The sequence below is a fragment of the Elaeis guineensis genome, chromosome 4 (assembly GCF_000442705.2).
Source record: "Elaeis guineensis isolate ETL-2024a chromosome 4, EG11, whole genome shotgun sequence".
NCBI lineage: Eukaryota > Viridiplantae > Streptophyta > Magnoliopsida > Arecales > Arecaceae > Elaeis > Elaeis guineensis.
This window is the reverse complement of record NC_025996.2, coordinates 38348080-38365230: the sequence shown is the minus strand read 5'-3', so window position 1 is coordinate 38365230 and position 17151 is coordinate 38348080. Positions and strand designations below refer to the sequence as shown.

The following is a 17151-nucleotide window of genomic DNA, read 5'->3' as shown; positions in this document are numbered from 1 at the left end:
AATTTGTTGTGGGTCATAGCTATGACATGAGAAGAAGTGAAGGAAGGAAATCAAGAAACAAGCAACCCATTAACCGAGGGTGATCACCTAAAATAACACAAATGCACACACAGGCACAAGTAGTTCATTCATTAACAATGTACTCATATCATCAGCAGTAAGAAAAAATAACATATCCATTGCATGCTAATAGTCTATAGACATGAAATCAATGCTGTGACTCTCAACTTCATCTATGTTAAACCGCTATTTGTTAACAGAAGCATGCTTCAGCACAGCCAAAGCGATGTGGCATGCAAAAAAGAGTCTAGATTAACAAACTTATTTTCTTTGTAAAATGAATAGATATAAAGCAATTTCCTAAGAAAATACCTCCAACCTTTGTTGAATATTACGATTAATATAATTTAAACATAAAATTTGAAATAACAACATGGTAAAATCAGGTTCGTTTGCATGCACCAAGTTTTTTATAGTGAATATTCAGCAATCAATTGGTAAAAATTTAAATATATTAAAGGAGCACTGATGAAAAGCAGAACAAATGGAGAAAAAATATAGCATCCTTAAGTTTCAATATTATCTACAACACAGAAGCTGCTACTTTAGTATAATAAATAGCAGTCAATTCAAACAAACACATGCTAGTTACCGAGCGTGTAGCTTCCATGGAGAATGTGAAGGGAAAATCATTCAACAAATCTGCATGTTTCATGTGTTCTTCAAGCCTTGCACATTCTTCTTTATGTTCATTCCAATGCAACGCCTGGGAGAGGAAAACATGAAAACAATGACCGTACGAATCCTATTACATTCACTAGCATATATAGTGTGAACACAAGAAAAATACAAAGTTTTTTAGCACTGATTATGAATACTGAAATATACAATAGTATCTGAAGAGTTTTTGCAAAGTTCTTAAACAACTAATAAGAGGTAAGTTAAGAAAAAATCTCGGGTTTATTCAATCAATAGAGGTACAATAAGCAAGTAACAAAGATAAAATATGAGCTTGTTTTATAGCAATAGTAATTAATTGTTGTTGTTTCAAGGTCAATTTATTCACCCATCTAGATAATATTTTTCCTTGTTCACTAAGTTGGGATTAATAACAATAAACTATGCATCGTTCATGTGTATTGAAAGTGCCTAGATAGCAATCATCAAATTCAAGAAGATAAAGGAAAAAAGAATTCCACTCTTTGCATGCACAACCTCTGATATATAAGATAGATGCAGGATCAGAATGAAAAGCATGGCACTCTCTAAAATAACATTGTCATGATATTATATCTACCCATAAGTCTATAAAAAAGACATTGCAGTGTTCTAAACTTTTATTCTAGAGCATCATATTCACATGAGCATTGTCAATGCTGGTCGATTTATGCATCCTTCTAGCCTTTTGTGTCTTCATTTTTCCATATTCTTCCCCTTCCTTGTCTGCTCTTGCCCCATTAGGAGCTTGAAAAGAGACGTGACTTCAATTTCTTCATTATTTTTTCAATATATAAATCATATTTTAGACAAACTCAGAAAAATCTTGACAAATCTTTTTATTATATGTATGAGGAAAATATATATCGCATGACAGCTTCTCGGATAGTTCATATCTCATGGTTTGGATGGACCACCCATCTTGTTCTTTTTTCAGTTAGAGAAAAACATATACAGTAATATTTTGGATTTGACTTTTGTTATCTTAAACCCCTAGCAGGTCATCAGATTTCCAAATGTAAATATATAAGCTATTCCACCAACACATCAGAAACCTGGAATTAATCAGCATACGTCATAGGTCATATATCCATGACACATGACAGTCATTTGTTCCTTTTCTTTACTCTCTCTCTCTTTTTTTTTTTTTTTTTTTTTTTCTGCTGTCTCCAATTCTTTCCCGAATTATGGTTGGATGACTGGGGTAATCTGGTTAACACCTGATAGACGTATTTATTAGTGGACGTTAAATGGTGATTATCATCACATTTCACCCACCGTTCTATGAATAGAGAAATTGGAGGAAGATCGCCCTCGAAATGGATCACTCATCCTTTTTCTTTTCAAAACAGCTAGCAAGAAGAAGAATACCCGGAACAGACTCATTCAAGACATATTAGTTGTTGACGTATTTATGCTACCGTTCGGAATCTTGTCGGATCATAAGCGCAGTCTCCGCCTCATAAACCAACGAATCAAATAGTACTCAAAAGGGAAAACAAAAGTAGAAGAAATCTTAACAAGAAAACGAGAACAAAAGAGAACCTGGTGGGAGGGGGAGCAGTAAGCCACGGCACCGCAGAGGCCACAGCGACGGGTGGGCGGGCCAGGGGCGCACGGCTCTCCCCTGCCCCTCGCAGCGCACTCCATGCCCCTCTCTCCTTCGCTTTTTCCTTTTTTTTTTTTTTTTCTTTTTTCAAGACAAAATCCTTCCCCAGAATGGAATGATCTTGATGGACAGGGTTCCAACTTTCGCGGAATCACCTTCCTCGCGCAAACCACCGTTGGATCGCGCAGTAGCCGCTTCGAGAGATGTGGAGGAGGATGAACCAAGGAGTTCGGAGTGCTTTGAGAGCTGTGCGTGCCGCTTCGAGCCCGAACTTGATGACTTGAAGGGGCGCGATGCCCTCTCCCTGCTTAAAGAAAAAGTATATTTTGCATTAAAAAAAAAGAATGCTGGGCCACTTTGGTGGTGGTGGTGCGCTTTTTTCTTTTTCTTTTTTTTTTATTTTTTTGAGTGGTGCAATAGGAGGACATAAAAGCTTATGGAAGAAATAAAAATGCACAAACTAGTGTGTAATAAATTGAATACAAGTACCATCAGCTTGAATTAGACATCTGATATGTTGGAGTAACTCGGCTAAAGAATTGAAGACCAAATTAGCATGCAAACTAGCAAGACAACTGCTGGTTGGTTGCCCTCTCTTAGCATATGGGAAATAAAAAATGAATGCAATATAGCAGCGCAGTGCAAAATGTCAGAGAAGAGAGGATGAAGTGAAAAAGATAGACTTAAAGGCATGTCCAAATTCTTTTTAATCCATTCTACTACTATGAGTGAATCGCCTTCAAGGCAAATCTTTATGTGTTTCAGATATCAGACAACCAATAGAAAATCTTCTCAAGCCGCTCAAAGTTCACCACCGAAGTAGTTTGAAACTTCCTTGACCCTGTATATAATACAAGACCTGTTTCATCCCTTAACGATAAAACCTGTGCCGGCCTCCTCCCCTTTCCATGGTGCATCAAAATAACCTTTACGATACCACGGGATGGGTTATCCAAGAAACAAATCTTGATGAAAGTAGTAATAAGCTCATCGGGCTGCCAGTACCCATTGCAAGTATGTTGATATAGCAAAATTTGAAGCTGCACCATAGAATTTAGTTGCATAATACCGAGCTAGTTGAGAAATATGCATCAGACTACATTGTTTCCCCTGAAATAATCTTTCATTTCGAGCAGTCCAAACGGCCCAAGCAGTGCAGCAGATGACAATTTTATTATATGAGTCCATGAGATGACCTGAGAGAATACCAAGCAAATGTTCTCGAGAGTTGAAGATGGAAATATTAGCATTTGCTTTCCTCGCCTCATTCCAAGTTTGACAGGCTATGGCACAAGATATTAAACAATGTTGTATATCCTCTATTCCTGCTTGACAACCATCACAATTCAAGTCTGTATTGCGGAGCATTCTCTTGGAGTACAGCACCTGTTTACATGGTAGTTTACCCCAACTTAATTTCCATAGGAACATCTTAATCCTTGGTGCCACAGACATCTTCCATATCCACTTAAAACTCCTTGGAGTAAATGGTTCTTGTCTCTTTGTTATGACAGCATATGCATCACTAGCTTTAATGGAATTAGAACCATTTGGCGTCCAAACCAATCTGTCCTTGCAAAAATATTTCGGCTATGGGATGGCTATCACCTGCTGCACCAATTCAATAGGAAATAATTGTTCCAGCATAGATTGCTTCCAAGATCCATTATTGTCAATGAAATCTGAAACCATCCATTGATCCTGACACTCCCCAGAATTAATGAATGTTGGCCATTGAATGATTGTAAGCCAAGGATCCTGCAACATTCTAATTGCACTTCCATTACCAATCTGCCATTGAAAACAATTTTGAATCCATTTTGCCCCAGAACAAATATATCTCTAGATTGGTGAAACATCTCTTTTTAAATGATAAGAGCCCCATTTTTTCCTGTCGGACCATCATGACATACTTACCATGGGACTGCAACTTAATGAGGTTAACTGTTCTAATGGGTTGGATCTCACTGATGTCTTTTTATGCTTTAGCTATCTCATATTCTTACAGCGAGGTCACACTATGATTGCTATTACAGACAGGCCTAAAGTGCAACTTATCTTGTTGGTTTTTGACTACAGTGCAATGTAGATTTTACCATCTGTTCTTTATAGAAAGCTAAACAACAATACAACATACGGGGCTACAGTGCAACTATTCTGCTTGATTTTTGGTTATAGAGCTATGATAATTTTGGATGCTCTGCACTTATCCATCTTAAAAATTGCAAATATCAGCTTGTGCTTTTCACCTTCTCTTCTGAACAGTTTGGGATATGTAATATGTCTACCTGTTGCTGCTTTTCATGTCTTCAAACCTCTATAGCGTCTTGTAACCTTTATTTCCTGTGAATAAAAATGTCATTTCCTACCAAAAAAAAAAAAGGAGATAGGAGTCCCAATTAATGAAATTGTGTTTGGATATGATAAGCTGACTCCAAATGGTTGAAATTTCATGTCCCCATAGAAAGACTTTAAAGATTTTCTCAAACTCTGAGATGATTGACTTTGGAACAGCAATGTTGGATAGCAAATATATATAAGATGACGCCAACACTGATTGAAGTAATACAAGTCTGCCCATCTATAAAAGTTGCTTCCATTTCCAACCTTTCAACGGTTTATAGATCTTATCAAACAATGGATTGAAATCTTGTTTTTGGAGTCTGCTACTAGATAGAGTTATGCCAAGATAATTTCAAGTACCAGATTTAATCAGAATTGTTAGCATATTCACAATTTGATGTTTCACATTAACATCACTTTTCCGACTAAACTGGATTTGAGATTTAAATATGTTAATTTGCTTGCCTGATTGATTGCAATAATCAGCAAGTTTTTTCGAAATGCGGTGCTTTATATTTTTATTTTCCCATAAATTAGTTAAAAACTATGTTAACAACATTTGTACAACACTCTTGTCGTTTTGCACCTCTAATTTCATTTGTTTTAAAAAAAATAAAATAAAATTTTGTTGCTAAAAAGTACTAAGGGGATACCTGCTTCGCGACTGGAATTGAAATCGAAATAGATTGGAATGAAAATCAGAATGATCAAATCTCTTGAAACATTTTATTCATGATCAGAATCAGAATCAGAATGAAAATTTGAATCCATAGAGGTGAGTAAGGATTGAGTTTTAGATAGATTAGATCATTTCCATTCCATCTCGAAATTAGAATCGGAATGAGACTCCCTCCAACCAAGCGGCTGGAATGGGAGTCACTCATTCCAATTTCCACGATGTCAATTCCCTCCAACCAAGCACCCCCTAAAGGTTTTACAAATAATTATAAGAGCAGAGGGTTTCATGGAACATGTTTGTCCACTCCAGTTCTATTTCTTCTTAGATTTTTAAAAGATAAATTCTTGCCAAATGGATAATTATTGTTTTTATTAAAAAGATTAGATATTTTTGTAAATTAATATATATTTAAGGGTTTCTGGATAATTTTATCCTTAAATTATAAGGCAAGATGGCTTAGACGTATTTACTAGATATTCAACACATTTTTAGATAGTATATATATTTTTAATAAGGATTGATAGGCCTACTTCACTGTATAGGTCTCTCTAGCCAACGCACAAGATAGGCCCTCAGCATGTCCCTCAAATCTAATCTACCATTCTGGTCTATGGACAAAACTAGTTGAAATGGTTATCTTCATAACGTAAACCAGAAAAACCTACCCACTTAAGTGTAAACTTAAACGTAGCTACGCATTTGAATTTCAAGTAAAAGCAATTATCGATTTGAAACATAACTTAAAAGCAACTATCCAAATAGGGATAAAATGATCTAATTATCCTTGCAGTTATAAAGCAATATTATACTATTATAAAGTAATACTATACTATTATAAAATTATACTATACTATTATAAAGCAACACTGCATTGTTGTAAAGTAATACTACAATAACGGAATACTACACTATGATAATATAATATTACCTTATTGTAAATGAATACTACACTAATATAATACCATAAAGCAATACTGCATTATTATAAAAAAAATATTATACTAATATAATATAATACTACCTTATTGTAAAGGACTACTACACTAATATAATACAACAAAGCAACACTATATTATTATAAAACAATACTATACTAATATAATATAATACTATCTTATTGTGAAGGAATATTATACTGACAATATAATACTGCAGTATTTTAAAGGATACAAGAGTATAAGGGTCATCTCAGCAAAAATCAGTAGTTGCTTTTAATTTATATTTCAAATGGACAGTTACTTTTATTTGAAACTCAAGTGAATAGTTACTTTTAAGTTGAGAGTATAGTTGGAGATTTATCTCTAGTTTTCTAATCTTCACTTCTTATTTCTATCATTTATGCTTTATTGATCATATTCTCACTCTTATCTAAACTTTGTTTCGCCACTTATTCTTTCTCCAGTGATTGATATACCTTCTAGCTTGGTATTGGATTGGCCATTTTTAGTCATGTTACAACTCTTGATTATCTCCTTGTAGTTTAGCTCAGTGCTAATAATGGTATTGGAGCCAATCACAAGAGTCTCACCCTGGGAGAGAGATTAGATGAAAGATGGTGACTACATGGATGATTCATCAAATTTGGCTAAGATCATTGGTGTGGTTGAGTTGGAGCCGGCTTAAAGAATGCCATCAAGAGATAATGCAACTGAGGCATGCTCTGATCCCTCACTTATGACCTCTTTATTTCACATAGATGCCTATGAAAATCCACCGATTTCTACTATTTCACCCTCTTCCCCTCATTAAAACTCTATTATTTTCTTTGACTTCACCCTCTTTCTCCTTGAAGCAAAGTACATACGAATCAATGCTCATCTACAATAACACTAGCAAGAAAGAATATCTTTTAAGGTCTTTATATGACTTGGCTTAGCAAGGACGACAGGATGGAGCACAGAGATGAATAGAATCATCCCCTCTCTCTCTTCTATTAAGACGGAGTGGTTTGTAAAACCGAATATGAATATAATAAAAAAATTAAAAAATAAAAAATCATGAAATGATCTAGATGTAGCCCTCCGATCAATCTACAGAACTTCGTATGAATGCTTTGCCTCTCAATATATATGCCTAATATCGTTGCGGTCTCTCTCAACAATCTTGAAATATCAGCCAGCAACGGATGTGGGGACTTCTCTCGGAAGTCCCCTCATCCAATTCACCATCATGATCGAGTCTCCATTGATGATAAAAAAAAGTCAGCCCCCAATGTCAACCTCACATAGGCAATATCAATGCAGACCATCTGCAATTCCGCTTTTAGGATAATGAGCTTAAAGAGATGACTCCCACTAGTGGCAACAGATCTAAAATCCGATCTATAAATAATAAATTTAGCTCCACTATTACTATCAATCACGCTACCATCAAAGTTGATCTTAAGATAGGTCGAGATAGAAGCTCTCAAGTGATGAAATCCTCCAGATCGCTATGTGAGCAAAAAGAGAGTACCATAAATTCAAAATCCTTATGGTCAAATCCATTGATGTCAGATGAGTGATCTCAAAAGCCTGACTTAGAGCTCTCTTAGGATGAACCTAGTATCTCCTCGAGTAGAATACAAAATTATTTTTGGATAACCAGATATAATAGACAATATAGACAGCATGAATACCGACCTACCTGGTTGCCTTAAACTTCATACTCTGTCGCAAGAGATTTAAGAATGCCAGAGTCTCGAGCTGGGCATCTATTGGCGCAAACCCAGCCATCCGCCAAATTTGCTTAGCTCTGAGGCATAAAAACAGTGCATGCCCCACAGTCTCCCACTCAGCTGGCATCATCTCCACCAACGACTTTTTATTGGTTGGAGACATGTTGGGCCCAAAGCACATGGAGACCGGAAGTTCCACACATGCTAGCAGGCCATATGTGTCGCCCATTTTGAGCATATGATACATATTTGTTTAGACTATTACCTCTCTCGTACTTAGATATAGGGATGCAATTGTCCATAAACCTCTAAATATATATATATATATATATATATATATATATATATATATATATATATATATATATTATTTTTTTTTTTTTTTTTTTTTGCAAAATTGATGTATAATTAAATAAATTTTCTGTGCAAAATCCACAAAAGTAAGACTATGGTTGAAAATAATGGTGTTACATCCCAATGATAAAAAAAGAAATGGTGTTATAACGTTATAACAATAGTTGTATAACAAAACAACCACTCTTGTTCACCATATGCATTTTTCTCATTCAATAAAATAATATATATTTAAATTCAAATTTTATGCTGGTTGAGAAAAAAATTGTTTTATTCACTCAATTGAAAATTGTTTTTGTCTAGTCAGTGACCATTTCAATCAAATAATCATTTATCATTATTTTCCTTAATAGCAACCAATGACATTGCAAAAGTTACTATTTAAGAATCTAAGTCTCGAAATTTTTTCACGTGAAAGGAAGCACTGATGTCCCCAGTTAATGCACTCCTGCCTTCTTGTGCTACTCTTGCTTATCTCCCTTGAGCACAACCATGTTAAACAAAATGAGGTTTATTTTCATTGACACTTTGCCTTTCCATCCTGTTAACTTCCTCAAGCAAAAGAGTATTGATCTACGTGTAATTTCACTCTAAACAGATAAATTAATCAACATGTAATTATAGAAATTTCTACATTAGTTTGTGTTTTGCTAATATATATAATCTCTTGTTTCTAGAAATGACCTTTTTTTGTGAATAATGGTTAATGGCGCGTGTTAATCATGAAACTAAGAACAGGTGACACAGTGCTTGCACAATAACAAGTAAAGATGAAAACGGTCACTTGTTTGATGAGTTAGGATGAGAAATTTACAACTCCTGACTCATTGGGTAAGGTTATAGAGAATCCATTACGATGTTATAACAGCTTGTAGAAGTTTTAGAGTTCATATACCATCATATAGAGAGAATATTAATCTATACGACCCTAAAGGGGCTAGCAGCTAGCGATATCTTGGCAGTGAACAGAATGGCCCTCTTGTTGTCACCTCTATGGGCATTACTTGGGACATCCAACCACAATTCATTGATATATTGTGGATTGTTGGTACCTGGTAGGACTAGCATGGGTTCAACTTTATCAATATTGAGACCTAATCAGATCTTTGACAATAAGTGCTACAATGTACCTGCTGATGGCAAAAGAGAGATGTGAACGCAAAGAAAACCTTCTGAAACTGTCAAGATCTGATGTCTTGTAAACTGATGGATGGTTGCTCTATTGAATGATCACCAACCTCAATCTCTGTGGTACTAAATTACCAGGATTTGGGAATGCATTCATGGCCCCAATTTTTTTTTTTTTTTTGAAAATAGTGAAGTATATTTAAACATAATGAGTGAAAGTTCTATCCTTTTAATATTTCTGTTAAATACGTCCAGCCTGAAAATTTGATGGACCATCTTCCGTAAAAAGATTCATATATAAATGTAAGCTGAAATGGTTTTCCATGCTCCAGGGAAAAACTCATATCTAACACCTTCTGGAAAAGGATTCATACATATTGTTGGACTATCTCCAATATGAAAAAGATTTTACAAAGAAACATGAAATACACAAACGGACAAATATGTAAACTGAAGGTTTTAAAGAATTTCAGAAAGTCGAATGAATTTTCTGGAATAATTAGATAACCATGAAAAGAGCATATTATAAAGATGGACATCCCATATCCTTACATCAGGAGAATTTTGCAAATATTAATAATATTTACTAGAATTTCAGATGAGAACTTTGCAAATGTATATGAATAGTATGATATCCCATGTCATTACATCAGGAGAATCATTGGCAGCTTTGTGTTCAGCAAGCATTATTATTCCACATTAAAATTGTGAGATACTCCTCACTGTAACATGATGTTTCAGGCATGCTTGCCACGTGGAAGGGATGGCAAGATTCTGTCGGTGAGAAATTACATTCGAAGATTTGATGTTTCCTGGCATGCTTGCAAGTTGCAAGGTAGAAGTGATGGCCAGATTTTGGCAATAATGGAGCACATGAAATGATATTCAAAGATTTCCAAATTATCTTCAATAAATATTCTCTCCAGAAACTCTCACATGCACAACTATTTCAAAGCAGTACAAAAGGTACTATTTAATTAGACACACATACCCATCCGAAATTTGTTACAATATGCTTTAAGTTGGTACCAGACAAATATATCCTTTTCTACCACATTTTTACAAAGTTATACCGACAATAATTTTTGTTTGTTCCTATATCTTCTTCTTTCATCTGCAGCGACCTACTTAGCCACCTAAGTATCTGTGATATTTTTATACACAAGATAAAAGGGCGAGCTCACACTTTGATTTTTTCGAAAAATACATGAGATATGCTGTACAAAAAATGAGTTAAAAAAGAGAGCTCCTTCGCATTCAGGGATTTAGCAATTCTAACGGCTTGGAAGCAAATGAGTGTTGATGCCCATCATTTCTAAGCTAATTAACATCCAAGTCACTCCATCTACAGAGCCTGCTGGGATTTAGCAATTGTCAGAGGTTGGAAGCAAATGAGCGTTGATGCCCATCATTCCCAACCCATTAACATCTTAGTGACCCCATCTACAATCTTATTCTTCGAAGCAGACAATTCATAATCATCACCAAGGAGGATTCTGTAGACTTCCCACTCCCTATCACCAACAACATGCCTCCCAATCTCAGCCTGAAAATCAAAAATCATATTTTAGCTTAGAGTACAGAATAGGCAGCTCTGTTACCTAAACATTAGCCTGAACTTTAACAAGAGGAAGACTTCGAGCGCTTATACTCCAGTTTGCAGGAATAGAAGACAAAAGCTTCCAGTAAATGTCAGTGGATTTTAAGGACATAACTGCAACATCAAAGAAAGGAGGAGAATGACAGATGAGTTTGCCTCAGTCAATAAAAATAGGCAAAAGCATACCAAAAATATGCAGATGCGGAGCATTTTGAGGGCTAGGGTGATGTCGTGAAAAACAAGAGGGCGGCCCTTGCCAGATAATTCAACAGGATTTGCAACTAGGAGCTCTGTATCAGGCCCACGGCTCACCACAGTTACTCTGAGTGGGCTGAACAACACCATTCTCAGGCTCAAACATAATGCCTTCTGCTTATTTGGGTCGATAATCTTCTTCCCATCCATTTGTATCACAAACAAGTCACTCTCGCAGCTTCCATTTTGGGCTGCATGGAACCGCCCATACGATATCTGGCATGCATTGGATACAAGTATTTCAGTTTAAATGCACACACAGAAAAGACGCAAGACTTCATTAGATGAAAGGTTTCTACCTCTACATATGCAAGCCGACAGAAATACAGCGATAATCAGTAATAGGACTCATCAAACCATAAGATGATAGTCTTATTACATGGCTATTTTGCAGTGCACCACCGCAACTAGAAGATCTCTTAGCATGATTGGATGAATTTGAAAAACATCATCAGATGATAAACGACTATATTTGGTAATGCTAGATGCATCTAGTTAGTTTGCCAAAAACTTAAAAAATGAGTACACAGAAGCACAGTGCAGACAAATTATAATTATATCAAACATGAAAACCATGAAAAACAAGCCATAAATCTAATAGAAAAATGCTTAATGAAATATAACTTGACATTGTTACCTGGATGTTATAATCTTTAAGAGTCCTCATAATGTCATATAGCAGGCCCTTGTGGTCACGGCAAAAGATCTGAATAAGTGTATGACCAGGGCTAAGGGAGTTGTCCATTGTGACAGAAGGATAATTAGATGAGAAAGGAGATTCCCTGGATGATTGTTCAGGGATCTCCAAGGCAAGCATTTCTTCTGTAATTGCAGGGGGAAGCGAAGGTGAAGCTTGCATACATGAGGCAATCTCTGCACTGGCCAGTTCAATCTCACAATTTGTCATGGAGTCCCCTAAAACAGCTCTTAATTGTTCACACGTCTCTTCCTTTCTACCTTTTGTATGAAGAAGTTCCCTGAAACCAATATGGAAAAAATGTGATCAAAAGATAAGACAGAAGAGGTAAATACACTTTAAGAGAAGACCTTCATCTAAAACAAGCAACACCAAGACTCCAAGCAATCTAGACGAACAGAAACACAAGAAGTCCTTTAGCTGATTATAAACTGAAATGTCATTAAGAACAATTACATGAAACAATAGGGAAATGAAAGATAAATTACATGTCCCTAAAAGTTGGAAAATTTTCAGTAGTTCATTTGTGAAGCAGCTTTCAAAGAGTTGCATCAAGAAACTAGCCTAGGACTACTTCGTTGTGTAGAAGTTAAATCCATCAGAATGGTTTCATTGCACCAAGATTTTAAGTGGTATTGGCTGGTGCCATGTTGGCTAGCACTGGCATGGTACATGGCCAATGCTCAGCAGATACTGTCACACATGCACGAGCACACGCCCATGCCACTAGACAATGGAGCACTGGCATAATATCCTGCTAGTTTCTACAACTCTTGAAAAACTAACTTTCACTTGTACACCTTCCTCAGGCTCTATCAATTCATCATCTGAGCATAGAAAACCATTTCATATAGAAAAATTGATCAGATCATATTTTACCATTTATTCAAGTGAATGTAAGCTGATCAAGTTGTGTATCAGCTCGGCCTAACCTTTAAATTTCAGAGACTAAATTTTCTATTAAAACACTAAACATCTTTCATATATGATTAGAAATTTAAAATATGACAACAGAAAAAAAAAATTTTTTTTTTCTAATGAGAGATCAGAGAGAGAGAGAAAGAGAAGGCATCATATGGCACCTGGTGTCCGTGATAAAGAAGAGGTCCACAACTCTCCCATCTGGGGTGGTCGACACCTTCACCCTCCTTATAGTGAGCTCCAGCTCACAAAGTACCAGGGTCACATCTGCGCAACCTCACAAGCATTATAAACTCTAATTTTCTGCCTATAAATTATAGATGCTGAATTCTCAAATCAACAGACAGCTCCTTCTATAGCAGAGAATATGAAAATCAGCAACGATACACACGCACAGAGACACCTAAACTTGAAAAAATTAGATTCCTTAACTAGATTTCTTAAATAAAAAAGGGATCTAGAAAAGATAAACGGGAGACTCATAGAAAAAAAAAAAAAAGATTTTTAAATCCATTACAATAAAGCACCGCAAACATAGCTTAAACTCTAAGAATTATACAAAGAGAATCCAGATCAAAAGGTAAAAGAAGTAACATATCCAAAATCAAGAATATGTATCTTCACTTGATCTCCACAAAATTTATTGCTATCACTATATACACAGAAAGAATCTGCAATCATTACTCAGAATCCCCATCAATTGAAGAGGAAAACATGGATTCCGAACTCTCCAAATGAAAAACATAAAATCTTTTAGCTATCAAAAGTAGAAATTAAAGGAAAGGAGAGGAACTTGGGAAGAGACAAGTGCAGCAGCAAATTCAGGTTGAACAAGAAATAAGAATAAAGCCTCCAGCCTTCGAAACATTCAAAACTTAGAAGAACAAGAAGAAGGGCAACAAATTAAGCACCCACCATGCAAGAGGCCCATCCGATCATAGCACGAGAACTTCAGGAGAAATAACTGCGCCTGCTGCTGTGCCGCCATCATCTCCTGCTGCCTGTAGCAGCTATTATACAGCCCTGACGCTGACAACACCGCCGGGCACACCCCCAGTAGCCTCTTCTTCAGCAACCCCCACCTCGTCGCCCCCTCCCCTCTCCCCACCACCCAAAACACTATATAACACCACTTCCCATCCGTGCTCACATCTGCGACAACACAAAGCCACCTCAAATTTGCACACAAATCCTTTCAGAAATCCAATCTTTAGTAGCAAACAGAGGAAGTTGCATCAAAGTTCCATAAAAAACAACCAGAAAAAATTCAATCTTCAGCAGAAAAAGAGGAACAATTCTCAAGATTGAATACACAAACCTCGTAAAAATCAATTTTTTAGTAGAAAAAAGGAGGAGGAGAAATAGATGAAATTAGGGGGACTTGGGGCTCACCTCCCCTCACAATGCTCAATCCGAAGAAGAGGATCACACGGCAGAGGTCGCAGCCGAGGCCGGTCTTATCGGGGCAGCTGATGGTGATCACGCTGGGCTCGCCAGGGCTCTCCGGCTGCCGGATGACCACCACATCGTCGCTAGGGATGCCCATCTCCCTTCTCTTGTCCTTCTTTTCTTCTAAACCAGTTCTCCTTCCCTTCTCCCCCCTTCTATCCTTCTGATTGACGAGAACGGGGGGATTCAGAGCCGGTGTGGTTGAATTCCACGTAGCAGTGGAGGATCCATCAGCGAAGGCACAGAAAAAGAGAAGGATTTGGAGAGGAGAGAAAGGAGCGGTAGTGGGGGTCGTCCTCCTCCTCTCGATCTCTGTCTGTCGGGACCTGTGGCCGGCTCAGCGCTTGCGTTGCTGTTCCTTATAGTGGCGCCTGGCGAAGGGATGACCGAGATGATCTTAAAACAGTGATGACCTCCATGATGATCTCATCTTTGGTGATCTAACATTTGCTTTAGATATGTCATATTTTCGGTGATTAAACATATCCGATTATTCAGAATAATAGGTTTAGTATTTTATAAAAATTTAAAATAATTATGATGAATTTTAAATTATAATATAATTTAAATTTTTAAATAAATTATAATTATTTTTTTAAAATTTTAAATAATTATAGATTTTTATTTAATATTATAAAAATATATATATTCTATCATTTAATTCTTGTTATATACATGATACCTAACCTCCTACTAATATCTTTCTATTGTGGTAGTGAGAAAGGCATCTTTAGTCTCACATCGGTTATGAGTCAAGAGAGAGTAGGATTTATATGTATTAAATTTTTTTTTTATATGAATTATCTTTTAAAAGATAAAATTATGGAGTTTTAAATGACCAAGACTCATTGAAATCTAAAGATGATTATGAGCTAAAATCTGTTTGTATGCCGGTCTCTTGACCTTTAGATCTTATTAATATCATCATTATCTAACCTATTTGAATCTTAAAATATCTTATATTTTTAATTTTAATAATTTTTAATTTTTTAATTTTTTTTATTTGATCAAGAGGCTACATGTGTATTTCTGAAATAGATGGAATCATATAGTTACCCCAAATCTCGATATCAGGATAATTTATTCAATTTTGTATATACACTTTATGGATAGTCCATGATTTAATTTACAGGTACTTCCCCACGATTATGTATTCTTAGTTAAAAAATTTTGAAAATCTTATTATATTGTTACAACGAACATTCATTCAAATCGTTAATAATCATTATTATTTATTATTATTATTATTATTAATTTTATACATTCTAAAATATCTGTCAAAAAATATTTCAATCTAAAAATCATGATCATAACAGCAGCTGCCTTCTCGTCACGGAACATTTCTCCTGCTAATCCTGGCAAGCGAAAGGCCATTTTCACCCTCTTCTTTTTCAAAATAATTATAACAGCGCAAAAAGTAATAGTCGCTAATAGATAATAAATAAAAATTATTTCTAATTTATTCATCCTGATGGTTTATATAACTCTTGTGGACTTCAATTTCACTTTTAGGTTATATAAACATATCATCTGGGCATTTTGATTTAATCGAATTTTACCATTTACTGGTTGAAGCGTGCGTACGGTATAGCCTATAGAGGATTAAAAAATTAAAAGTTCACAGTCCGGGTATCACCACGGCGGCGTCCAGATGGACGGTCAAGGCTTTTACAGCTCTAGTTTTAACCAGTTCCGTATTACTGTCCACACGTGCGAACAGGAGCTGGAGTTGAGGGCGATGATGACGTTATCAGCTGCTAGCGCACAGGGGGCGGTCGCTCACCTACAGCGAAGTCGGGGTAGGTCGGTGGAGGGTGTTAGATTGAGACCGGGCAGCCGCCATCACGTGTTCCATCCATTTTCTCCTGGGACTTTCACGTGCCATTTCTTCGCGGATGCGTCAAGGTAAGTTCCACCTAAATCCCCTCACACGTACGGTTTTGAAAAAACATCTGTCGTCATGGTTTCCCACTTTTTCTAATATTACTACGTTATACCATAAATGACAGCCACTACCTCATATTTGCACTTTCCCTTTTTAAATTCCAAAATTATAGGAGGTCGGCCCTTCTCTCTGAAACAAAGCAGGATGTACAAATAACAGGTATTATAATAGATATAAAGCTCGACAAAAGCTTTGGCAGAGATCTAATACGATGATGAGACAATACAGTCAGTGAAATCTTGATGGGTTTCAATGTGATTAAAGTTAATTAAATATAAATTTGAGTTGGAAGCTAAAACTACTTCTTTACCTATGCAGGTTCGGTTGTCTCTTTTGCCCAAAAGATTGATTCACCATCTTTTGTAACATTAATCGTTGGATGGTGAAATAGCTGCTATGCAATCAGTATAAATGGATAAGAGAAAAAATTGGGATGCTTTGAGAGAGATGTAAGGTACAATTCAATAATTGACATCGCTGGAAAGATATATTTATATTGACTTCTATCGAATATTATCCTATCTTTTAACTTTCTTCTAATAAAAGCATTCCTTACCTTTTTATCTTTTATTTTTTTGATAAGTTACCTTTTAACTTCCTATTACTGTTCACTTTTCTTGATATATAAATTGGGTCCTAATGCAATGTGCCATCGGATATTCACTAAGATTTTATTCTTTGATAGATAAATATTATAAAAAATTAAATCAAATTTTTTATTGATCAATTTATCCATATTCTTATGCTTGTCGAGATTGATAAGTCATTTTCTAATAGATAATATTTATCTACTAAATA

The 17151-nt window shown here is 35.8% G+C and overlaps 2 protein-coding genes across 4 annotated transcripts in view; both read right to left on the bottom strand.

The window, feature by feature from the left end:
- The window catches only part of LOC105042930 (uncharacterized), a 31798-nt gene extending 29177 nt beyond the window's left edge, over positions 1–2621 (bottom strand). Inside the window, 2 exon segments of the mRNA XM_073256100.1 lie at positions 653–766; positions 2263–2621. Of these exon segments, the coding sequence (XP_073112201.1) occupies positions 653–766; positions 2263–2367 (219 nt within the window). The 5' untranslated portion in view covers positions 2368–2621.
- Positions 2622–10480: 7859 nt separating this feature from the next.
- Positions 10481–14798, bottom strand: LOC105042931 (ACT domain-containing protein ACR10). 3 transcript variants are annotated; one of them, XM_073256361.1, is made up of 6 exons: positions 14352–14798; positions 13875–14111; positions 13121–13226; positions 11979–12318; positions 11399–11557; positions 10481–11032 (listed from the first exon to the last, which is right to left on the bottom strand). In XM_073256361.1, the coding sequence occupies exons 1-6, from the start codon at positions 14503–14505 to the stop codon at positions 10895–10897; spliced, it is 1134 nt and encodes a 377-aa protein (XP_073112462.1). In that variant the 5' UTR covers positions 14506–14798; the 3' UTR covers positions 10481–10894. The 3 variants fall into 3 exon arrangements, with proteins under 3 accessions (XP_073112462.1, XP_010918604.2, XP_073112463.1); XM_010920302.4 differs by having other exon boundaries at positions 11273–11557; positions 14352–14796; XM_073256362.1 differs by lacking the exon at positions 10481–11032 and adding an exon at positions 11042–11200.
- Positions 14799–17151: the final 2353 nt, after the last annotated feature.